Source organism: Hakea prostrata, chromosome 6, assembly GCF_041222555.1.
Source record: "Hakea prostrata isolate BN-2017 chromosome 6, UWA_Hpros_2, whole genome shotgun sequence".
Lineage (NCBI taxonomy): Eukaryota > Viridiplantae > Streptophyta > Magnoliopsida > Proteales > Proteaceae > Hakea > Hakea prostrata.
The window spans coordinates 34757349-34781529 of record NC_142605.1 but is presented as its reverse complement, the minus strand read 5'-3'; the positions used below and the strand labels follow the sequence as shown (position 1 = coordinate 34781529).

Below are 24181 nucleotides of genomic sequence, written 5' to 3'. Positions count from 1 at the left end.
GTTTCTGTTCCTTTTGTTTAATTTGTGAAATCATGCGTATCTCTTATGCAATAAAATAAATGCAAAATCAATTATAAAATACATGGGGACAATTGAATCGTGGGGTAGGTACTATATTTTCAAATTAATTTATAAGTTTGATTGTTACACTAAAACTACTAAATGATCACAAGAAATCTCATTTAGTTTTGAGTAAAAGCAACCTCTCTCATAAATACAACTCAAACGAGGGACAAATTGGTCATATTCATAGTGTCGAAGCCAATCACAGGCTCGGATCCAGACCTCTGCAGTAATAAGTAATAACCAATCCGCAAGGCCCGATTTCATGGGACTCGGTGCCGGTCCAGCGACACGCGTCCTGTTCTCTTCTGACCGACGGTTCGGTTCTGTACGAATTCTATTCTTTAACAAATTTAAAAATCATTTTCCCTCTGCGTAGGAACTAAGAAGGAACTTACAGTAAATATTTTAAAAAAATAAAGTAGTGCCCACATGGGAAGCATAGTCTGTCTTTGCAACCTCCCAGGGCTTCGATAGGTTCTTCTCCGGCAACAGCGATTCTAGGATTGCATCCAAAGCATCAAGGTTATGGCCGACGAAGATTCATGTTCAGGTCTCTATAGAGTTTTGCTAAATCGGTTTCGAGATTTAGAGTTGAGTCACGCGAAGCTCAGCGAGCAGTTTCGAATGTTGTTAGGAGAGACTGAAAAAGAGCAGAGGAGAAGAAGAGGTGAAGAAAGTTCTTCATCGTCATTGGCTTCTTCTGGTTGTGATCATCTTCCTGGTTACTTATTGTCGAAGACTCCCTACCGGAACGTGTTGGAGTCCATCGAACATGCTGTCTATGTCTCCAGGATTCCTTCTGGAGATATCATTTACTGGTAACATCTTTTTCTCTCTATTCTTTTGCTTTTCCTCTTTCTCATGTTTATGAAAATTAAAGGTAGTTGCGACGTGCGATCAATCTAAAAGAGAATCACAGTGCTAAATATTTGTCAAATAGAACAGTTCTAGAAAATTTAATTCATATCTACTTACCTATGGTAATGTGGAGTCAATGCACTGGAAAAATTCGGAGGCAGGATTGATCGTTTTCTTCTTAAAATTCGTTTTTGTTGATGTATGTCATCTACATCAAGGAATCTAGATGAATTTGATCGTTCTATTCCATTCGTGAAGCTTCTTTGCATGTATTGTACCTATAATAACTTGATATATTCTTACTTCCGTTGTTTGGAAGGTAAAAGCAAGTGGACAACGTTAAGAGTTCGGGCAGATAATGGTATATCTTTGTATTGTCATACGGATAATCACTGTTCCTGTATGAAATATGTTTGGCAAAGAAATGCTTCTTCAGTGATGCTTACCATCTAATAATTTAAAAAAATTGTTCCTTTGATTTGCAAAACCTAGGGAAACTGAGCACTTAATTATAAATGGTGAAGTTAAAAATTCCATGTTTATAGATATACTTGGAACTTAGCCTTCAAAGGTATGCATCTTTTTGGTCCCTTTTTGTTGTTTTTGTAGATGTCCACAGTTACCTAGCAAATCTTCCTAACTTTTAGTTCATTACCAATAGAATTAATAATTAAAAATGGAAAATGAGAAACAGAATACATTAGAGAAGGAGAGATTCTCTACAATTTTGAGCCAGCATTAAAAGAGAGAAAACAGTACCACTACTATAGGGAAGAAAAAAAGGTGGTATAGCTCAGTTGGCAAAGGCTAAAATCTCATAATGAAGAGGTCATAGACCTCAGTTTCCTAATCCTAGCAGAGTCAGTGATGCTGTGGTCCATTCAGCCCGGGTTTTCGAGTTTGAACCTTCTTGGTGTTACATTCCGATCCTTACATATCAAAGAAAATTCTAGAGCAGTATATGGCTGATATATCATGGCTAAACTTTGTCTTAACTGCATAGCAGCGGATGCTAATGGCAGAAGAAGAAGGAAAAGAGGTGGACCTTTAAAGATTTTACAGATGTTGAATACACCATCTGGTGTGCTTGATCAAGAGGGATTGAGTCTTAATTATCTAGCAGCATATTGGATGGCTTAATTCACTACCACATCTACAAAAGTTGAGCAACTAGTTGCTGGTAATTGACTGTAATTCCCTTTGGACTCTTGTCATAATCTACTTATCCAGTAAAAAGTATCAGAAGCTTTGAATGGTGAGGTTCCAGATTGAATAGTATGTCAACAGTTATTATGATATACTTTCTGTGGAGATGGCTTTAAGTTTCCAATGAAGTAATACAAGAAAAAGATACAGAGAACACCATCCAGTAACAAAAGAGTTTAAGAAAGGGCATTCAGTGGGTTGAACAAAAATATAAGCAAATGTTCCTAGTTATTTCTGTGCTTTGAAAGTCTTCTTCCTATTATGCCTATATATCTTGTAGTTCTGGTATCACTATCAATTAGTAAAAGAATAAGTTCTTGGTGTCAAAGGGATGCCAATCTATGATTTTATAAAGACAGATGTTTTTGGGTGGAATAGATCTGTTAATAAATATTCAGAATATCATAACCATGGATTTATGTGAAGCTCGTTATAATAGAACAGGAAACCTCTCTTTCCAGGAATCATTCTGCTGAGAAGCTCTATGGGTGGAAGGACTATGAAGTACTTGGAAGACGAGCAAGTGATCTGCTTATCTTGGAAGAAAACCACGCATCCCTCAAGAAAATAATGGAAGGATTGGGCACTGGTCAATCATGGTCGGGTCAGTTTCCTTTTAAGAAGAGGTCCGGTGAAAAATTTATGGCGATAGTTACAGAGAGCCCCCTATATGAGGATGGTGAGCTTGTTGGTGTTATTACTGTCTCAAGTGATGAAGCTCTATTTAATAGTATAATCATGGAAAAAGTAAGACAAAATCTGTATCGTGCCCATGGCCAACCTAGAGCACAGGGGCTAAATGTGACAAAGACTCAGTGGCAACCACGACCGCACAATTCACTAGTGCCACAAATTGCATCTTCTGTTACAAATCTGGTGCTTATGTGTTACACTATCCTATTTTTTTTCTTTCTTTTGCTGCATTTTTTTAATTTTATTTTTATCCTTTACTCTGTGATCATATTCAATATGCTATTGAAATGAACAGACTTCAAAAGTCTTCTCAGTTGGATTTGGTGAAGATATTTGCAGTGATTGTGTAAGTACTCTTAAAGAAGAGCCAGTGTTACATACTGAAGACTTAGAATCAGTGAAAGCTGGAAAGCTAGTAAGATAACCTCCACACCCTCCACATTTTTACATCTCTCTTATTTCTATATGCAAGAGAATTTAATTTCTTTTGTTTTGGAATTTACTCTTGCTTTCTTCTGTATTCCTTTTGACCTATTGGACATATAGTTCACACAAGTCATCATGTGCCTCTTCTTTGCATATCATTGGTTCATTTACTTTGGATAATGTTCTGTGAACTATTATAAATGACTACAGGAAGATACGTTATTTCACCGCCAAGCTGATATTATTGTACAAAGGGATTATGGGAATGTTGCAGAATGTGGCTCCGATTTTTTGATCTCTGTGCTGTCAATTTCTTCAAACTTCGTAGGAGTTCCAGAAACAGCTATGGATCACCGCCCTAGTAAGAGCAATATTGTTTATGCAGTTAAAAAATGTATATTAAAAAAGCCACAGGATTAATAGCTGTTTTGATGAATTTTCCTGCTTTACAGACAACAATTCTTCTCAGATACAGCCTGACACAGTGCCATATGAAGCTTCAGAAGCAGAAAGTACTGCAAAAGAGCCAGAATTATTGCCATTTTCAACCTTTTTGTGTTCATGGGAGAGTCTAGTTAGTGTCAATGCGAGTTTATCAACAAATGAGGATAAAGAATCTACCTCAATGATTGATTGGGAGATTAAGTGGGAAGACCTGCATTTAGGGGAAATAATTGGGCAAGGTATACTCAAACGGTCCATTTTTTAATTTAACCTTTCTTTTTTTGTACCCTATATATGCATAGGAAATCCTTCCAATGGATGGAATTATGATCTCCTGGCTTTAAAGGTGATATCCAGGATTGGTATTTGTGTTTGTATGTTGAGGGATTTGGACTTTGGACTCAGTATAGGGAGTCTTAAATAACACACTTAATAGGTGACAGTGGTTCACCTTCCTGTCAGGGTTTTAAGTTCATTATTCACTTTACCGTTTATCTGCTTATCGTTACTTTTCAGGTTCATTCAGTGTTGTATATCGAGGAATTTGGAATGGATCGGTACATGCATGAATTTAAAAATTTCATGTCATTGGTGGTTACTGCAAATGAGAAGTAAATAACATCAGCACATTAGACATTATATTTCCTTTTTCATTTTTACCAGGATGTTGCTGTAAAAGTTTATTTTGCCAATGAATATCGTCAAGGGATTTTATTGGATTACAAAAAAGAGGTACAACAATGTTTTGGAAAGTTTGTAATTGTTTGTTATATTAGAGGCATTTGATAATAAATACCATTTGATAACCCCCCTTCTTTCAGATTGGTATAATGCGTAGACTGAGACATCCAAATGTATTGCTTTTCATGGGGGCAGCGTATTCCCCTGAACGGTTTGCTATAGTGACAGAGTTCTTACACAGGTATTGTAGAGAAATCTCTCTCTAATGAACATACAAACAAATGAAATAAAGAATATGGAAACTACCAAGTCATAGTTTTTGTCCTAGTATATATGTGGGTTTGCCATCCAGTTCAATTTCTTTGGGATTTGGTGTCAGATCTCTAGTTTCTCATTATGGATAGCTCAATTTCCTAGAGAAGTAATTTGCTAATCATTTCAAAATTCGTTTTGTTCTTATAAATAGGGGAAGCCTATTTAAAATGTTACAGAAGAACAACCTGTCATTGGATATGAGACGCCGTTTGAGGATGGCGCTTGATGTTGTAAGTTTCTCCTTTGCTTTCCATAAACATGCAATGCCATTTAAGGTGGTACTTGAAATTTCAGAGTTGCTTCGGATCCTTCTTTTTTCAGGCCCGGGGTATGAACTATTTGCACAACCGAAATCCTCCAATTGTTCATAGAGATCTAACATCTTCAAATTTACTTGTTGACAGAAACTGGACAGTCAAGGTATGGTTGTGTTCTATTCCTGTTACATAATGGCATTTGTTTTCCTAGTACTATAGAACATGAGGAGTTTCATGTGGTTTCCAAGTCAGTTCACTTTCTCTTCATCAGGTTGGGGATTTTGGACTGTCAAAGTTGAAAGATGCTACCTTCTTAACTGCAAAATCTGAAGGAGGGACAGTAAGGACCTACCCCATTTCTTTTTACCTTGTATTTTCTATCTCATCTTTGAACATCGAGCAAACTCCAAGTATGGTTGATATTATCATGTTACCTGTGTAATAATTTCAGCATCTATGCTTTTATATTGACGATCAGAGCTTTTTATCGAAGGTCTGTCATGAAAGTTCTAGTTTCATTTGTTCTTCCTTTCCAATGCAGACCCAGTGGATGGCTCCTGAAGTGCTCCGGGATGAACCTGCAGATGAAAAGTAATCTTCTGAATGGTTCAAGCATTTTGACATACCTAAAAATTGGCCACTGGGTTTTTGTCTTAAATTTTTATTTTTTCTTTGAAGTTGTTTCATATTGAATTCAAAATTTTCTTGTGGGCCTCAATCCATCATCATCCTTGGATCTTAACCACTATATGATTTCATAGCCAGTAAATAACCTGGAACAGGCCTCTTAGGTTTGGGGGCCTCACCAATGGTTCTAAAATCTAGAAGTTCAATCGTACAAAAAACCGGGAGACTAGGATTATGCGTGGACAGTTTTGATTTTCCCTTCTGGAAACTTTAAGCTCTTAGCTGTCAGATTTTTACATCAGTTGGAAGGTTTTGAAACCTACTGTCTATCCAAAGCTAGGGTTATTTTCCACTTGCAAATCAGCTCAACTTCCTCTCAATATTGCTAGTGTAATCATTGCTTAACGGAGGAGAAGCTCTATGGCGTTGTTTTGTTGATGGATGGTGTTTTTTTCCCCACTGGAGCAGGTCTGATGTGTTCAGCTTTGGTGTCATTCTATGGGAATTAATGACCAAATCCATTCCATGGGCTCACTTGAACCCTCTGCAGGTACGTTTATGATATTGCTGTTTCCAGCTGAACCAAATATCTTTTGTTTTATGGGAGGGCAAAAGGATTGGAGTGGTTCATCATAATTAAATAAAATAGATACAGCAACATGGTTGGCATGGAGTGCATATATAAGCAATGTAATAGTGCAAAGGTTTGATTATCTTTACTGTTGGCTTTGGCACCCCTTATAATTAACACTTTATAGAATAAATAATCTGCATGTCTAATTAATATTCTTTTGGATGTTATATTGGTTTCACATTTATAACTATAGTTTTATAATCTGATATTTTAAGGAACTTTATGTATTTTTAATTGGCAAAGTGACATATTACATGTGGATGTCATGTTTAAATTCTCTATGTGGTGGGAAATTAATAATTTATGAAATGATATTTAATTGTTAAGACATAGCCCTTGGTCCCTGTGAGGATAATCCTTGATCCCGTGTGAAAATTAAAATTGGTTTCATCAATCAGAAGATAGTTGAGTGACGTCATCAAGTAATTGTTCATAGGTTAAGTGGCAATGTATTCAAGCAGGCCAATGGGGAATTATAATGTTTGATTTTTATTCCTGGTGACTAGCTCATCAAGTTTTCACAAGTGCAGATTTACGAAAGGGTGGACAATAATATACTGAAGAAGAATTTCATGATTAAATTACCACACAAGGTTTAGGTAAAGAGGTGTTAGACGCACTGCCTAAAATCATAGTAGGACATTGATGAAGACATCATTGAGCAGTTCCGAGTTTACCGGCGATGCCGACGTAGAGATCATCCCACAACCGCATCTATGTGGATGGATGATGAGTTCGGAGGTTATCAGATTGCTAGGATCTTATGGTTCGATGAGAAACACTGCTCATAGGCAATTTCTCATGTTATTTTCCTTAGTCTTAGTGGGTTGGATAGTAGTTTACTATTGAAATATTTTAATTTCATGTTTGAGTCTTTACGGGCTGAGACTAGAGTCAATTTTTGGTCTAATTTTGAATTATTTTGGGTTTGGGTTATTTTACTACTTAAGTTGGGGTTATTTTGGGAATTAAACATGTAGGGTTGGGAGGGATCAATTTTTTTATTTAAACCTTGTATGGAATTCGTTTTTGACAATGAAAACAAGTATTATAAAAGAAGAACTCACGCTGTTCTTTCTGTCTCTCTCTCTCTCTCTCTGGCGGAACCAGCTCTTCCCTCTCTCTCCAGGTAACCTCTCTTTCCTCCTTTCACCCTTGTTTCCCACTAGAAAAATTCCCCTTGCTCTCCTCTACAAAGACCTACTCTTTTTTTTTCTCGAAAAAGACCTAGTTTCTTTCCTGAAAATCTTTTTCTTCTTCCCCAAACCCCACGGTTGTTCTGTTTTCTTGCAGAAAAATCTTTGTTCTTTTTTTTCTTTCTTCCCTCTTTCCCTTATTTCCTTTTATTTTCCTACCCTACGGCAGTCTCTGTTTTTCTTTAGTTAATCTCCCTTCCCTTCTTTTTGGTTCTTTTCTTTCTCTCCTTCTCTTTTATCTCCTCTTGTACAGTAGTCTTGTTGTGGTTCTCCATTCTAACCCTACTCTCCTTCCTAGGATTCGCCATTACTTCAAAATATTTTCTCCTTTCCTAGGATTCACCACTACTTCAATATATATATATATATATATATATACTAGCAAACTTACACACGTGCAAATGCACGTGACCATATATGAAGGATTAAGAGAGTGAGATCTTTGAAATTATTTTATGAGATATCTCGATATGCAATATAAAATAAAGACAAACGCAAGAGAAGAAGTAATAATTTTCTAGGGAGAATGGTATTCATCATAGTTAAAGGAAATATAAAGCCAAACACTTAAGGCACATCATGGACAAGAACAAACCTGGTTCGTTTGACTTCCTGCATCAACAAAAACTCTTCCATTATTCTGTGGTTCAGTACCTCCAGTCGGCCTTAAGTGTTTGCGCCGCTTGTAAGTACGTAAGCCATCTGTCGAACACTCCGAGTACTCCCCGATGCTGTCATCAGTATTATTCCTTTCAGACCCCCAATGTATGTCCATTAAGGGCAGCACCATTCCCACAAGGAACCAACACAGAGCAGCCCATAGAACCACCATTGCTTGTCCACTCTTCAACCAGCATTTTCGAATCAGCAAAAATCCCAAATCTTTAACTTTTTTTCTGCTCCAAATTAGGGTTTCACAGATGTGCGTGAAGGCCTTCCACAACAGAGGATTATACTCACAACCATGAGAGACAGATCGAGGGAGATTGAGAGAGGTTGAGAGAGAAATTGAGATATGTCGTGAGAGGAGATTGTGAGAGATCAAGCGGGATTGAAATTAATGATAAATTGATAATGATTCATGACTAAAATGTCAAAATTATCCTTGTAAAAGTATGTAAATAAACAAAAAAAATAGTACCAAATTATTGATATTTGAAAACAAGAAAAGGACGGAAAGGTCAGAAAAAGATTTGCGAAAACAGAATAGTAAATGCTTTTATAATAGTAGTATGATATGATAGTATGTGTTATTCCCAGATTGACACTGAGAGGGGGGCGAATTAGTGTCTTCAAAAATTCACCACAATGTGGCTGGGTCTACCAGACAGTGTACCACTCGTAGCTATCAACTGCACAAGCACACGTCCACCACACACCACAATGTGGCTAGGTCTACCAGACAGTGTACCACAACTTTGCAATCAAGGCACTCCAATATGTGCAACAAAGAAAAATAAACAAAAAAACGCAATGCACCAGAGTTTACGTGGTTCGGCCAAATTGCCTACATCCACGGAGTAATACCCTACCTAGGGTTTCGTATATTATTCAATACACTCCTAGATATTTTGACTGCTACAACAGTCCAGGAACACCAATCCCTGCTATAGTCTAAAATGCAATTTAGACAAGGGCACCAACCCCAACCCCCTAGACAAGCTCCAACTTGCTAGGTCACAATGTAAACCAATAATTCAAGTTCCCCAAATTACATTCATGATCTAGGTTCTTCATCATTAAACATAACCTATAAAATAATAGACAATAACTTGTGAATACGGGTTACCTCAACTTGTGTAAGATGCATGGTAACAATACTTGTTTCTCTTTTTCTCCAACTCTTTTTTTCTCTTTTCAATCTTTTTCAGTTTTCTCTCTTTAAAAAAACCATACAACCATGTTCCCTTCTTTTCTTCTGCTGCTTCTTCTTCCTTCTCTTTCACTTTCTTTCTTGTTCAGCAAAACAAAAGACTTCTTATTCCTAAGCTTCAGATCTCCAAAGCCAACCAACTTCTTCTGGTTCGACCTCCACGCTCTTTCCAAGCTCCTCAAAACGTCCTATCTCTTCTGCTGGAGTTTGCTCTCCTTTTATAGATTAATTAAACTCAGAGTTTGAATCAAACTCAGAGTTCCTATCTGACTTAAACAAGGAGTGTTTTGACGTACAAATCGGACTAACTTAGAGATCTCTAATGAACAATCCCACCGTTGGATTTGAAGATCAAGAAGTCGTGAAGCTCTCCTCCAAAAATCGGCTCAATCGGACACTGGATGGCCATCCGATGAAGAGGTTGATCAAAACTGGACAGAGACCCTCAAAAACGGGATTCTTGAGTTTTCTTTATTTGAATTGGATTCTTTCTCTTGGAACCTTTTTGTGTGTTGCTGTACCATATCAAAGCCCACTTAAGTTGCCAACAATGACAACACCTTCATTTTAGGCCAATGGAACAACAGTATGATATAGTATGATTTACCAAAACCCGAGCTTATTATACGAGAAAAAGAGGAGAAATAACAAAGATAAATAAATAGAAGAGATTGGTTTCCGCCTACCTCTTGTAGGTACCAACTGGAATCCCTCAGAAATCGATCATTCTGATCTTCTGAGATCGATAACAACCCTTGTCATCGTCATCAAACACTGCCTGAAAAGAGATCACTGAAATATATCAATAATCGCTGAAAGAAGCCAAAGAGTGAGAAAAAACCCTAAGTAACAGTTGAGCATTAGAACAACTCGTGAGGAGAAACGATTGAGAAAATTAAAATTTGCTGGAAATATTGAAGATTTGCTTTGCAACCCTAGATCTCATGCATTCGAACCTAATAAAGATAAATAAATAGCAGAGATTGATTCAGAGCGAGTTTGAAAGGGATATAGGGATATTTCTGCAATGAGAGAACAAATACATAGATTCAGAGAGATCGAGAGGGATTCACAGCGAGTTCGAGTGGGAGATGATATAGAGAGTGGGAGATGATATAGAGAGCGAGAGACTGAGATTGAGAGGGGTCGTGAGAGATAGTGGTGATTTAGAGAGAGATTAGAGAGAGTTTGAGAGGGATAACGCGACAGACTTTGAGATAGATTGAAAAAAGTCAAGAGAGAAATCGAGATTAAAATTAAGGATAAATTCATAATAAGTCATGAGTACAATGTCCAAATTATCCTTACAAAAATAACTAAAAAGTTAATAGATAGTACAACATTATTGGTATTTAGAAAAATTCTAAGGACAGAAACGGAGAGAAAAAGATTTGCGAAAAAGGTAGAGTACATGCTTTTATTATAGTAGTATGATATATATATATATATATATATATATATATATATATATATATATATATATATATATATATATATATATATATATATATATATATATATATATTCTTTCTGTTCCTAAATGCTTTCTAACCCCTGTTTTGCGGCCAGAATTAGCAGGTAATATTCTCATTTATTCTTTGGCAGTAGTTTTCTTTAAAACAAAAACTTTGTAGACTCCTTTTACATTGTTAATTGCTGAATTCCTTTTTAGAAATCTGATATTGATTAGGACATTTCTATTTTCTTTAAGTTTCTTAATCCCCTTGCATTCAATTTAGTATTATGGTGCCAAGATCCCCGTTATCTTGTTTCCCTATTGATTCTTGTTTAGTTGTGCTTATCAGTTAGCACTTATTGTGTTTCTTTCTCTACTTTAGCTGTCTTACATGCATGAATAATCAGAATTCAAGTGTTGCAATTCTTTTCTTTACTATTTGTCAAGAATAGGTCTTTAATTCTAAGAATCTAGTAGCCCACTTTGTAGGTCCCCTAGTTTCTAGGGTTTCTCCTACATCAGACATGGTGTTGTTTCTTACATGAGGAAACTAGATTGAATAATTGATGCATGAAGCATCAATAAACAACAGTTTAGGGAGATGTTACAATAACAACAACAACAATAAGCCTTGTCCCAACTAAATAGGGTCGGCTACATGGATTCTTGCCTTTTAATCAGTTCTGTTTGAGGCCATGCTAAATATAAGGCCTAAGCTATGCATATCCTTTCTCACCACTTCTCTTAAGGTTATCTTAGGCCTACCCCTAGCTCTTCTAGTTCTTTCAATCTGGATTATCACTTCTTCGTACAATGGGTCTTTATAGGTCTCCGTTGAACATGGTTGTGCCACCTCAAACGATTTTCCCGAAGCTTATCACTTATGGGAGCAATTCCCAGACTAACTCTAATATGATCATTCATTATCTTATCCTTCCTAGTTTTGCCACTCATCCATTATAGCATCTTCATTTATGCTATAATGAGTTTATCTATATGATTCTTTTTAATAGTTCAACACTCTGCACCGTACATCATAGCTAGTCAAACGACGGTCCTATTGAATTTTCCTTTAAGCTTTAATGGAATATGTTGATCACACAAAATCCCAGATGCACCTCTCCTCCATTCACCCTATTTAATTCTTTGGGAAACATCATCCTCTATATCACTTCTTTTATTTATGATTGAACCTAGGTACCTAAAAGAATCACTATGAGGAGTCTCCTTGTTGTCAAGTTTCACCACCTTATCGTCTACCTTACAAACTAGATATTTTGTCTTCGTTCTACTTAATGAAGGTCTTTCCTACATTCTCTATACTTTTCCATAAATCTCCTAATTAAGTAAATAGCTTTCGTTGTAAATCTTCTGAGCATAAACCCAAACTGGTTCTCCGTAATTGTGGTTGTCTCAAAAAGATTTCAGTTACTCTCTCCCATAATTTCATAGTATGGCTCATTAGTTTAATGCCCCTATAGTTATTACAGCTTTGACTATCTCCTTTATTTTTGTAAATTGGAACCACGATGCTTCTCCTCCATTCATCTAGCATTTTCTCTGTGCTCATAATCTTATTAAACAACTTAGTCAACCAAATTAGCCCTCGGGTTCCTAAGCTCTTCCATACTTCTATTGGGATTTCATCAGGACCTTGTGTCTTGCCTAGTTTCATCCTTCGTAGTGCTTCTTTTATTTCAGACATTGAAATTCTTCACAAATATATTTGAAAATTGGGGCCTTGGTGAATGGTGTAATTGTCCAAATCACAGGTGCTTGAAGCATACTTGTTTAGTAGACTAAAGAAATAGATTTCCCATATTTTCTAATGTTCTCATCACATACTAGTATTTTACCATCTCTATTTTTAATACATCTAACATGGTTAAGATCTTTACACTTTCTATCCCTTATTTTAACTATCTTATAAATAGATTTTTCCCCTTCCTTCGTGCCCAACTTATTGTATAACTCTTCATACTTCTTCTCCCTTGCTTTTCTTGCAATTTTCTTTGCTTCATTTCTAGCCAACCTATACTTTTGAAGATCTATTTGGCTTCAATGATAACCACTTTTGAAGGTAATTAAATGCTCCTTTGTCTTTTTGAAGTAAGTTTAGGGAGATGTTAGGAAACTTTTTTTTCAAGCATTAACATGAAAATTTTCTTTCCTACCCAATACTACGAGTAAGGGGAAGAGTAACTGTAAGTAATGTTATCTGCCTAAAGGGGTATATAGTGAAATTTTATTTATGGGGATACAATTTCTTTATTGTTTTTATTTCCATGTTATCATCATTTTGGGTAGTTTGTAGTAGCCATATCTTCATCCCTTCCACCAACCCCACGGTCCCCACCATACCACCTTAGAGGGAAAGATACCACTGGGAAGTACTTACAGAAGAGAGAGGGTTATTGAAACCCATTCAAAAACAAATATTTTGGAGGGCCAATTTGGTTCCATGCCCAGTTAAGCTATTTCCTTACTTAGGAGGCTCATGGAAAGATTTAAACAGGGCAAGGAGGCTCTCCATATGGTTTTTATTGACCTAAGAAAAGGTTAATCTGGCATGTGCTATCAACCATAGATATGGACATTGTGAGTGAGACTAGCAAAGTAGCGAGTTCTTGTTAGAATTGAGTTACATCAAGGATCAACTTTAAGCCCTTATTTGTTTGCCCTTATCATGGATGATTTAGGGAAATAGAAGATAGAGTTCTTTGGTGTATAGTTTTTGTTGATGATATTGTCTTGGTGGACGAGAAAGGCCTGGGATAAACGACAAATTGGAGTTACAGAGATCTACGTTGGAATTCAAAGGTCTTTAGGTAAATAGAAAAAGACAAAGCATGTGGTGTGTAACTTCAGTTACATATGTGATTTAGGAATTAATAATGCATTAAAGTAGCAACAGGCAAAAGAAAAACGAAAAAGGAGATCACCCCATAGCCCACCTAAGATGAGCTATGTCCATGGGCAAACAATAAATAGAGGTTCTACTAAATAGATGGAGAAAAGTACAGAACTCTCATGTACCCATCTTCTCACAAGATAATTCTTAGGTATAGCATTTCACATGGTACAATGTAGAAAAAACCCTAATCCTTGAAAGTACAAACCAAATAAAGTTTGAGTTGGGCTAGAATCACCAGTACATCTTGGCTAAGTTGAGACCATGCTCCACCAATAATATAGTGGTTAATGAGGTGATGAATATTGATGACGAGGAGAATACACACTGATTCTTTTATGTATGATGGTTCAGTCATAAATAAAGAAGGTGATGTAGATGATAATATTGCTCATAGAATTAAGTAAATGGACAAAATGGACAGTCCATCCAGAGTGTTGTATATCAGTGTATCTCTTTGAAGCCTAAAAGGTAAAAACTGTGAGACTCAACATAAGATGTCGAATGCTGGTTCTTAAGAAATATGAAATAGATAAACTAAGCGTAGCTGAGATGGAGATGTTAAGATGGTTGTGGCAAAACTATACAGGGTAAGTTGAAGAGTGACCATATTAGATCTGATTTTGAAGTAGCTCCATCACAAGATAAGCTATCAGAAAGTTTTTTAAGGTGGCACAGCCATGTGTAACGAAAGCCTTGGGATGCTCCAGTGTGGAAGTGTGATCTGTATCAGATTTTTCCAGGAACTAAAAGTGTCAGGGGCAAGGATCCAAGCTGAACCTGTTTAGTTGGGATAAGAATATGTAGTTGTTGTTCATCTTAGATGCAGCAGGATGTGGATTTTTAATATGGTACATCCTTACACACACATCTTTTTATGCAGGTGGGGATGGGGGTGTTCTGTGGGATATTTCAATAAACAACGGAGCCCAGAAAGTTTTTAGGCATATACTGAGGTTCTCTCATTGATCTCTAGAAGTAAGCTTCAATCCATGTGCTTTATTTTTATGACATGTGGCAGCTTGATTAGTGCTCAAATCTTGTTGATATTACTTGTCAGATTGAACATATCAAGATAATGTTTTGCAGACTGGTTGGAAAAATACCCATAAGATGGTAAGCTACATGATCTTGATGCATGATGACTTGAAATTTAGCCTCACCATAGAATAATTTACGTTTCCACTGATTGATTGGTTATCAGCCTACAGTCTAGCACAAATGATGGTCCATAGAGATCTGTTTTCACACATCATGCATGGAATGTTTACCCCCTTCCACCATGACCATATGAATGAAATCTTGATGGTGAAGTCCACCTTCAATGAAGGGCTAAAGAAAATATAAATTTAGAAAATATAAGGTAAAATATGGCACCTTCCGAAGTCAAATAGCATATAACGTTGAGTTTCTTCTGTAAATGGGCTGACCCCATTTAGTTGGGAGAAGGCTCGTTGTTGTTGTTTTCTTATGTAAATGGAAGTCCTCTTTGAGCTACATTCCTGGAAATTCTAATGAAGCTTCCCCAGAATTCTGTTTAATAGGAATAGATTTTACAGCAATTTTCTTTTGTTTTCAATGATGCATAATTGTGTATGTTGTAATTTAGTGAAACGTAAAGGACAACAATTTTGTTCTAAGTTGCACAATGTACCTCCATAGAGATAATCAAAGCATCTACCACTGTGTCGTATCTAAAATTATGAACAAATTAGTCAAATTTGGCACTCCCATCTCTGTTGAACCTTTTTACACTTCTGTGAAAGGTCGTTGGTATTGTTGGTTTCATGGATCGTCGGTTAGAAATACCAGAAGGACTTGACCCTAGAGTTTCATCAATCATCCATGACTGCTGGCAAAGGTAAAGCTGCTCTGTTCCCGAACTGTTGTTTCCTTATTAATAAACTTGAATATTCTTGTTGGAACTGCCAATTACTACAATGCAATCTCCATGTTCAGTGACCCTGATCGCCGGCCTTCCTTTAAAGACATAATTATAAGAACAAGCGAGTTGGTTCAGACGGCTACAACAGTGTTAGCGGCAGAAAGTTGAAGACTTGAAGTATATTGATGGCTTGGGTGATTCATTTGAAGAATATATGGTTCGGACAGTCTCTCGGTACTTGAAGACTGATAAAGGACAGAGAAAATGAAAGTGATACAGTTTGAGAAACACACGTCAGCGCTGTGCCTTGCAAAATGTTGATATACATACATATATATATATACATACACGGTGGTGTGGTGGTATTGATCGTTATTCTTCTTGTTGCATATAGTGACTGAATGAAAGAGCAATGAAACTCTGAAAGGGCATCATACGGACTCCCAGGTGGGTTATGTTGTGAGAAGAGGAGCACCCTTGGTTACATTTGTTCGAAAAAATCATGGAATGGGGGAACTCGTGTCAGGTTGAGGCTTGGAGGTCAACCTTGTGCAATGTGAGAGGCGGGAGACTCAAACAGTGGTGGCTCATGAAGAAGGGTTGGTTTGGGCATGGATTGTGGATTTTTTCAGTTAAGTGTGGGGTAACTGATGGTCATAATCATCAAACAGGAATTATTTTTCCTTGTATGTCATGTTCTAATAGATGTGAGTGACAGATACTGAAGGGCAATTTCTGACAGACTTTGGCGTCCTGGAAGCTTTATGGAGGTTGGTGCTTCTCACAGTCTCAACTGCCGGGATTCTGTAACATGTTTTACTGTCTCATACAGTCACATTTTCATCGATGGTACATGTTCTAGCTGATGCAGAAGGAAGAACGTTTTTGGATTTCCCGAGAATGGATGTTATTATAGACTCAGATGCGACGGAGACAACGTTCAATACAGGGTAAGATTACGAGCTGCCTAACGGTACTCAACTCTCTGTAAAAGAGAATCACATATTTGAGTTTCAGATATTTTTCTTTGGGGTCATTCAATGAAAAGATTCTAAACCACAGAATTAAGAAAAGGAGACAAAATTCATTAAAATGTTCAATTGTTTTTTTCTTTCTGTAACCTTTTTGGATTGTGATTCTCATTTAAATCCAAATGTCTCTGCAGAGTGTTGATATACATCTGCTTCCACGCGAAAGGACATGGAATAGGTGGTTGAAACATGGTTTGCAGAAGTTTACATCATGGCGGGTCCTGGTGGCCATTTGTAACGTTTTCTTTCACTTTCTTAACGGTGCGTGTGACGAGTTCTTTTCATTTTACCTATTTTTCTAGTACAGTGGAGACAAAGTATACTTCACTGACCACTGTTTACAAACTTACAAATTTGGATAGCTATAGACTATAGTTCCCTTATTTGTACGAAGTAGATGTAAACAGCGCCCCGAGATTAAGACACCCGCATCTTCCAATTGAATAAAGGGAAGGTATGAATGTATGATTTGTCTTGAATTCTTGCACCGGATATGCTGATGGAAACCCAATGACTCTTTTTCTGGGATCTATGATGCATCAACCTTTTTTAGCTGACTGTAACATTATTTATGTACTTCATCCTCATGTAAAGTGTAAGATTCAAGTTAATTTGATAAAGGGTTTTGGGGGGGAGAGTTTTTAATGCTGTTTAAGTTTTTTGCGATATTATTATTATATTCTTCTTTCATGCATGGTGGTCGGCTTTTTTATTTTTAGACAAAAAAAAAAAAAAAATTATGACATCGCATTGAATTTTTGTGTTTTCTCTTTGTTTTTGTTTTTGTCTATTATTTCCTTAATCATTGAATTGATTCTTAAGCTTTGCATCTAGTTTCTTTTTTTGGAAACATCCAATAAAGTTGAAGGTAAGGGAAATTGAGAATGAAATTAGGGGAGGCCCTAGCAATTCGCATAGTGATGCTCCATGCTCTAGCGGACAAGTTGGAGATGGTTGAAATATAATCTGATTGTAAAGACATCATTAATATGCTCAATTACTCAACAAAAAACCCCCACCTCCCATTTAGGTGGAGCCGGTCGTCCTAACTCGAAGGTCCAGTTCTCTTGTTTGAAGACAACTGTTTGGCCCACCTCTATTCTTTGGCTGATGGAGTGTATCCTTAAACTTGGCTTCCTCTTCTGAATAAATATGTTTTTTACTTTAAAACATTAAAAAAAGAAAAAGAAAATTGGGTACATCTTTATATTAGTAAAATACACAAAATCGTCAAAGATTTCCGTTTTTAATAATTGTAAGATGAAGTACTAATAAACCAATATGAAGTTTTTACCAAAAAAAAAACTGCCCTAAACTGGCTGTTTTTCGTTTTTTTGGTTCAAGCCCCTATTACCGGTAAAAGGGGGGAGTTCACACTCACTTTTTTAATGCCGCTTTTACCCTAACCTTAATAATATATGACCTCTGTGTCAGTGTCTTAATTCACGCGCACAAAGCGAGTAGAGTATATTCCCTGCTTTTCTTGTCATGTGAATCAACTCGTATTCTCTGACACGTGGCACCTTAAACCATAATTGTGTACTTTGGTTAGAAAAAAGAAAGAAAAAAACCAAAATATCTGTTAAAGATAGACCCGACAGAAGTCGTGGGACACAGGATAAAATAACAAAACAGATGAGGACAATAATGTAATTATACACTTGTAGGAAACATAGTAGAGAGTTGAGTCTTTTGTTCAAGTTTGGTATCTATACCAGGTAACGCTGAAACCAACACGTCACACCACAACCTTAACTCCTTCGGTCCCATCTGTTACACCTCGTCCCTTCTCATCCCTCAATTTTTTCCTTTTTAACTAATATATAAATATATAGGTAAGAGATGATAAAAATAGTAAAAATTTGATGGAAGATGGATTTACTGTTATTTAAAAATTTTACTTTTCCAACCTATTAAAGTTCTTGTTTCCGTATTGACGCACTAATGCAAATTTTAATCCCTCATCATCTGTCTCTCTCTCTCACTGTCTGTGCATTCATCCCTGTCAACTCCCCCCACAGCTCCCATGCGTTCTCTCTGGCTCTGACGCTATAATGGTCCTCTTAATGAGAAATCAAACCCGTTCTTCAAAACTATTTGCGGTTTTCCAATGCTAAGAAATGGAGAAATCAAGTTGTTTCTGGGGGTTACTGGGTGGGAAGAAGGATGGAAATCGTGGAACTATAGATTGGCCAGATTTGAAGAAGGAGAAGAAGGAGAAGAAGAAGAAGTGGAGCTTCATCAGATCTCCCAAAGAGAAGAACAAAACTATGACTATCTCTTCTCCGCAGCATGCGACTGGGGGCAATAATGATGCTAGATTGTCCTTTGCTATTTCCTACAACAGTGAATCAATTGAAGACCAGAGTAGACATGCCATAGCCGTGGCCGCAGCCACCGCTGCTGTGGCGGAGGCTGCCGTAGCGGCTGCTCAAGCTGCTGCTGCTGTTGTTAGGTTAACCAGCGGTAGTGGTCGCCGAGCTTCGACCTATGGGGTTAACATCTTCAAACGAGAAGAATGGGCCGCTGTTAAGATTCAATCTTATTTCCGTGGCTATTTGGTTAGTATTTTTCTCTGCAACCTCAGCTTCAAATTACCATTCTCTCTAGTATATCTCTCAATGTTCTATTCTCTTAGTTTTTGGATTTCGATTATGGAGGCTTAATTCTCTGTCATTAGATCATTAAGCTGTACATTTCTTCAATCTGAGTTAGGTTCTTCAGTTTGTTTCGGAAAGAAAATGTACAGGAAAAAATTAAAACAAGATCCGTCGAGGTTTTGTTCTTTCGCATGATCTGTTGCTGCTGTGACTACGGATTTTCCAGAATTCTGATTGTCACCACTGTTGTTTTTTCTTGACCCTTTCTGCTTGAATTGGTTTCTGTTCTACTTTCTCGTGACCTCAATTTCTCAGTTTCACATTCTGAAATTTGGTAAATTTTCCGGCAAAGCCGACATGGACTTTTTAAAGAGATTGAGAAGAGAGTTTGTTGAGAGAGTTGAGATTTCATGGACCATACAGTAGCAGTGAAATCTGATCAGGGATCGAATCCATCCGTATGCCTGCTATCTTGACTTTTGGTGGCGTGGGACCTACACTGCTAGCTTATTAAACTACTAGGTGGGCCAGTTCCCTGCATGCAAGGGCTCTGGTGGGGGCCATTTATTCCTGGGCCACGTGTCTGAAATCGTGTCATCTCTTGTCAAATGGGTATATTGGAATTTGGAAGTCTTCATAGTTGACCCGGTCGACTATTTAGAAGTTATGTCTTCTACGCTATGGGACCCCAGGAATTGAGCCGTTAGTGTTTGATCTTATAAGTTATAACAAGAAGATTAATCTTTTAGTGTTTCTGGGTTGACTGAGGTGTCATTCTGTCTAAATGGCAGGCTTGATCTTGTTGATTTTCCCAAATGTTTCACTTTTCAAAAGTTTCATTCATGTGTGGTTTGGTGACTTTGTTAAAAAGTGTACCAGAAAGTCATGGACAGCAGAAGTTTCTTTCTATAATTTGCATCCAGTTTCTTGCCAGAGAGAAAAAGTGTATGATAATTGAGGAGAGATTGTTCTATTTGGATACAATTTTGGTTGAACCCAACAAAATAAAGAAACTGATTTGAATTTCTGGTTCTTTGTTTGAAAGGCGAGGAGAGCATTGCGAGCTCTGAAGGGGTTGGTTAGACTTCAAGCACTGGTGAGGGGCTACATTGTGAGAAAAGGAATGGCTGAGAGTCTACGGTGTTTGCGGGCACTGATCAGTGCTCAGTCGATGGCTCAGGCTGGCTGGACCCTTGCTCCAGAATCCAGGCAAATCCTGTCACATACAAATTATGTAAGATTTCAAGTCGGATTGCTGTCTTTCATTAATTTTTTGTTGATTATGTAGTTATGGTGTGCTTTAGACTATCTGATGCTATAGAACTGGTCATACCCCCATTAAACAAACAATTGTGCTTGCACCATTATCATCTTGCAGCTATGGATTACTGCCTTTTTGTAAGGCTTTACAAATCTTCTGTTACTGCTCCTTAACATAGAAAATTTTAGCTCAGTCGAATCTTGGGCTGGGCAATCTGTCCCTCCCTATAACCAATTTAGAATTACCCTGTCTCTCAAACACTAGTTTTTCGGTCCCAATTATGGGGAATTTTTATGCCTTGTTTGCATCAGGTCAGTGATGAGTTGATCCAGTGGGTCATCACTCTGTTTTGAATGGGACTTGCCACCATTAGTCTTATATTAATTTCAATGGGGTAGAATTTCCTCATTAATTTCCTTGCAGGGCCCTACAACTCCTGGAAGATATGAACAACTAACCCGTGGCAACAGTACCAGACATGAAAAATCCTCACCCTTCAAGGTATGTAGCTTTGGTTTATCTAAATTAAGCATCCTCTCCCATTTTATATGTGAGAACTACTTTAATGCTACATTGTTATAGAAAGCAGACCCAATTCTAATAATTCCATTTTGACACTAGAATGCACAAGCACAGCCCTCACTTCACAGACCCATCTATGAGCAGGGGAGCACTTCAAGGCCAAGTAGCCGTGATGGTAATATTTTGGACAGGATGCAACTTCCGAGAAACCTCTCAGAGCAGCAATTGGAAGAACTCCTATGGGAGCATCGTCGGGGAACTCCAGAGAAAACCATGTACACCGATGATGAGAAAGGTGACAAAATCCTGGAAATCGACACTGGGAAGCCACACTCGAACCCAAAACGAAGGCACAACTTTTTTAACTCATGCAAGCATGTTCCTACAACTTCCGATCGGAACATTCACAGTGTTAACACAGTGGGCTCCCCTTCAGGAGACTCAACTACAGCTCTACTGCCTGCTCGAAGCTTAGCTTCTGGTGATATCCAATCTTTGAGACGTTTCGAATACAGTCTTGAGGTTGATGACATATCTTTGTGCACAGCTGATAACAGCCCACATAATTACTCTGCAACATCAAGGCCTGATAGTGCCAAGACAAGGAGTGATTACTCTCAAAACTTCTTCTCCAGGTACTTAGATTCCCGGAGCTTACTCAATGAGTACTCGGACTACCCCAATTATATGTCGAACACGGAATCCTTTAGGGCTAAGGTTAGATCTCATAGTGCTCCAAGACAGAGATCCTATCGGGTTGAGAAGTGTAGTTCAACAAGGAGGTTTTCTCTTCAAGGTTCTGTGGATACAGGTTCTCAGAAAGCATCATCAGTGCTAGAAGTGAACTTCAAGAGCAAAGCATATCCTGGATCCGGCAGGTTGGATAGACTAGCAATGGCAATTGACAGTGATTCAGTCAGCTTGAATGGTGCGTAAACCTGCAACACCTACTACAAGTCTACAACTGCATTATGTGTGCTCAGATATTTTAGCTTGTTTTTTCAGTTTTTCGACTTCTAATTTGGTTTATGTCTTCTAAGATTCCGATGTATTCGATATTATATGATGATGATGATAATAATAATAGTAATCTGCATTTTGACTAAAATTTAAAGACATTCTTCGTGTGAATTAGGATGGATGGATTTTTAAATTATTCCACGTGAAGATTAAAATAAAAATAACCAAAGTGCCGGCCACGCCAAGGCCAAGCTCGTCTTGTTTGGTGAGCTTTGAGTAGAGCGCCACCGACCAACTTAAAAAAAATTCAATGCTGCTTCTTCTATTCACATTCTTGAATGAGAGTCTGAAACGGAGAAAAATGCTTAAAAGAAGAATAAATTAAACACAGAGGATTCTGTGAGAGTACGGAGTTTGGCCAGTTGGACCATTAACGTGTATTTATCAAGGAGAGAGAGAGTAGGAGTCTTCAGTATTTGGAAATTAATACGTCTGAACGGTAAGAAAAAATCAGTCTTTCCTCAAATGATTTCCCAAATGAAGATCACGAAGATCAAGATTTTGTAAGGGCCTGGTTGTTTGAATCGAAAGATTTCAAATCCCTAAATTCATGATTCGAATATTTATATATAGGGATAATTACTGTTGCCCCATTGTATTTTGATTTTATTACTACTTTATTCCCAATACTTTTTAAAATTACTATTCCAACCTTTAACTTTGTCAACAATTACTAATGCCCCTCTACCATCAAGCTCCGTCAATTTACTGATGATGTGGCATCTATATATTTTTTCAAAATCCCAAAAATAACCTTGCAATTATCTTTTTACTTATTTGCTCTTTTTTCAAGTTATAATACTACCCTTAATAGGAAGAAATTAACTTTAATTTCACTTTTCTTTTTTAAAAAGAAACCACCAAATAAAGGAAAGATGTGATTTTTTTTTCTCTAAAAATAAATCACCAAATAAAGGAAAGATGTAATTAAATAGAAACTAAAATATTAAGAAATATCAAATTTAATTCAAAACTGAAAATCGAAAATCACCTAATATATGCTGACCATTATGTATGTTACCAAATTTTCTATCAATTAGATCTTATATGCTAATTTGTTTGTAAAACTTCCATCATGGTGATTATGAAAAATTTAAGTAGAATGTGAAAGTTTCAATAATCATAAGTATGTGGTCCCACCAAATCCAAAACTAATTCTAAAATTAAGGATAATTGACATGCAATATAGTTTCTATAAATGAGGATAATGCCATATTTTTTACTTCTTAATTTTAAGGGGAAAATAGACATTTCATATTTGATGTTAACAGCCACTTAACACCTTTAGAAGTGAGGGGGCAATAGTAATTATCCCTTATATATAAGTTTGGTTACAACATCGATGGAGATTTCATTTTTTTGCTTAAAACGTGAATTAAGTTATTCTTGGGTATTGGGTGAAATTCATAGATTCCACTATAAGTAGAAAATTGATGAAATTTGCGGATTCACGCGGAGTAACTTAGCAAAACTCTATGAACTTTGGTAGATTTAAAACTAATCAAATAGTTAATTTTTTGAACCATGAATTCATAGATTTGAAATCCCATTTCATTTCAATTCCTTGAATTTATGTAACCAAACCGACCGTAAAAGAACGATGATAAAATCATTTAATAGAAGACTTGAGAGAGAGAGAGAGAGAGAGAGAGTGAATTTTACTTTGAAAGAGAGAGATTTTAATGGGACAAAGATACATTATGAATCCTATACTAAGACCTAAGCTCCTAACCTATTGATTATTTTTGGAATTATGTATTACCCAACAGACAACAGAGCTTTATTTCTACTTTTGAACCAAATTAAGGGGAAGAAAGCAAAAAGAACTTGAATCCAAAAGTGGATTCTCCATTGATTGGGTGTTTGGGGCCCAGGAAAGTAGAGAGAGAACGTTAATAGAATTGGGACCGGTAGCAAAGCATATTAATCTTATAAGACTAAATGAAAGCCACTAATTAATCCAGAAAACAAATCAAATGTGTAATTGTCTTAGGACAAAAGGATCGAGCGGGTGGTGGGCATGTCAAATCGGTTCCAAAATCTTAATTACGTTAACCACGTCATGCACTTTCCAAGTTCACATGCAGTTGCTGTCAAAAAAAGCCAACCTAAGCTTTAATAGACTAGCATTCTCTTGCTCTACCTGAAAGGCTCTATCAGACTATCACCTCTCACGTCCAATCCATCCCATCTGCTGGAGAACACAAGTGGTGTTCGAC

The 24181-nt window shown here is 37.0% G+C and overlaps 2 protein-coding genes across 8 annotated transcripts; both read left to right on the top strand.

Annotated features, from left to right (window-relative positions):
• The first annotated feature begins 498 nt into the window (after window positions 1-498).
• LOC149013596 (uncharacterized) lies at window positions 499-17235 on the top strand. 7 transcript variants are annotated; one of them, XM_089158124.1, is made up of 17 exons: window positions 499-884; window positions 2592-3006; window positions 3119-3238; window positions 3460-3610; window positions 3702-3932; window positions 4210-4250; window positions 4357-4425; window positions 4515-4615; window positions 4841-4919; window positions 5011-5109; window positions 5218-5286; window positions 5488-5537; window positions 6042-6123; window positions 15410-15504; window positions 15603-16298; window positions 16391-16478; window positions 16694-17234. In XM_089158124.1, exons 1-15 carry the CDS (start codon window positions 592-594, stop codon window positions 15694-15696), a joined length of 1989 nt encoding a protein of 662 aa, XP_089014250.1. In that variant the 5' UTR covers window positions 499-591; the 3' UTR covers window positions 15697-16298; window positions 16391-16478; window positions 16694-17234. The 7 variants fall into 7 exon arrangements, with proteins under 7 accessions (XP_089014250.1, XP_089014249.1, XP_089014255.1 ...); XM_089158123.1 differs by having other exon boundaries at window positions 15603-16478; window positions 16694-17235; XM_089158129.1 differs by lacking the exons at window positions 15603-16298; window positions 16391-16478; window positions 16694-17234 and adding exons at window positions 14527-14621; window positions 14704-14759 and having other exon boundaries at window positions 15410-15470.
• Window positions 17236-18524: 1289 nt separating this feature from the next.
• Window positions 18525-22031, top strand: LOC149013595 (protein IQ-DOMAIN 22-like). Its single transcript, XM_089158790.1, has 4 exons — window positions 18525-19120; window positions 20205-20393; window positions 20844-20921; window positions 21042-22031. The coding sequence occupies exons 1-4, from the start codon at window positions 18680-18682 to the stop codon at window positions 21876-21878; spliced, it is 1545 nt and encodes a 514-aa protein (XP_089014916.1). The 5' UTR covers window positions 18525-18679; the 3' UTR covers window positions 21879-22031.
• The last annotated feature ends 2150 nt before the right edge of the window (window positions 22032-24181 follow it).

Coding starts and splice junctions, on each gene's coding strand:
- LOC149013596 (XM_089158123.1), top strand. CDS start 592: ATGGCCGACGAAGATTCATGTTCAGGTCTCTATAGAGTTTTGCTAAAT. Junction 3,611..3,701: donor AGCTATGGATCACCGCCCTA/GTAAGAGCAATA, acceptor CCTGCTTTACAG/ACAACAATTCTTCTCAGATA. Junction 5,538..6,041: donor GATGAACCTGCAGATGAAAA/GTAATCTTCTGA, acceptor CCACTGGAGCAG/GTCTGATGTGTTCAGCTTTG.
- LOC149013595 (XM_089158790.1), top strand. CDS start 18,680: ATGGAGAAATCAAGTTGTTTCTGGGGGTTACTGGGTGGGAAGAAGGAT. Junction 19,121..20,204: donor CTTATTTCCGTGGCTATTTG/GTTAGTATTTTT, acceptor TTTGTTTGAAAG/GCGAGGAGAGCATTGCGAGC. Junction 20,394..20,843: donor TCCTGTCACATACAAATTAT/GTAAGATTTCAA, acceptor ATTTCCTTGCAG/GGCCCTACAACTCCTGGAAG.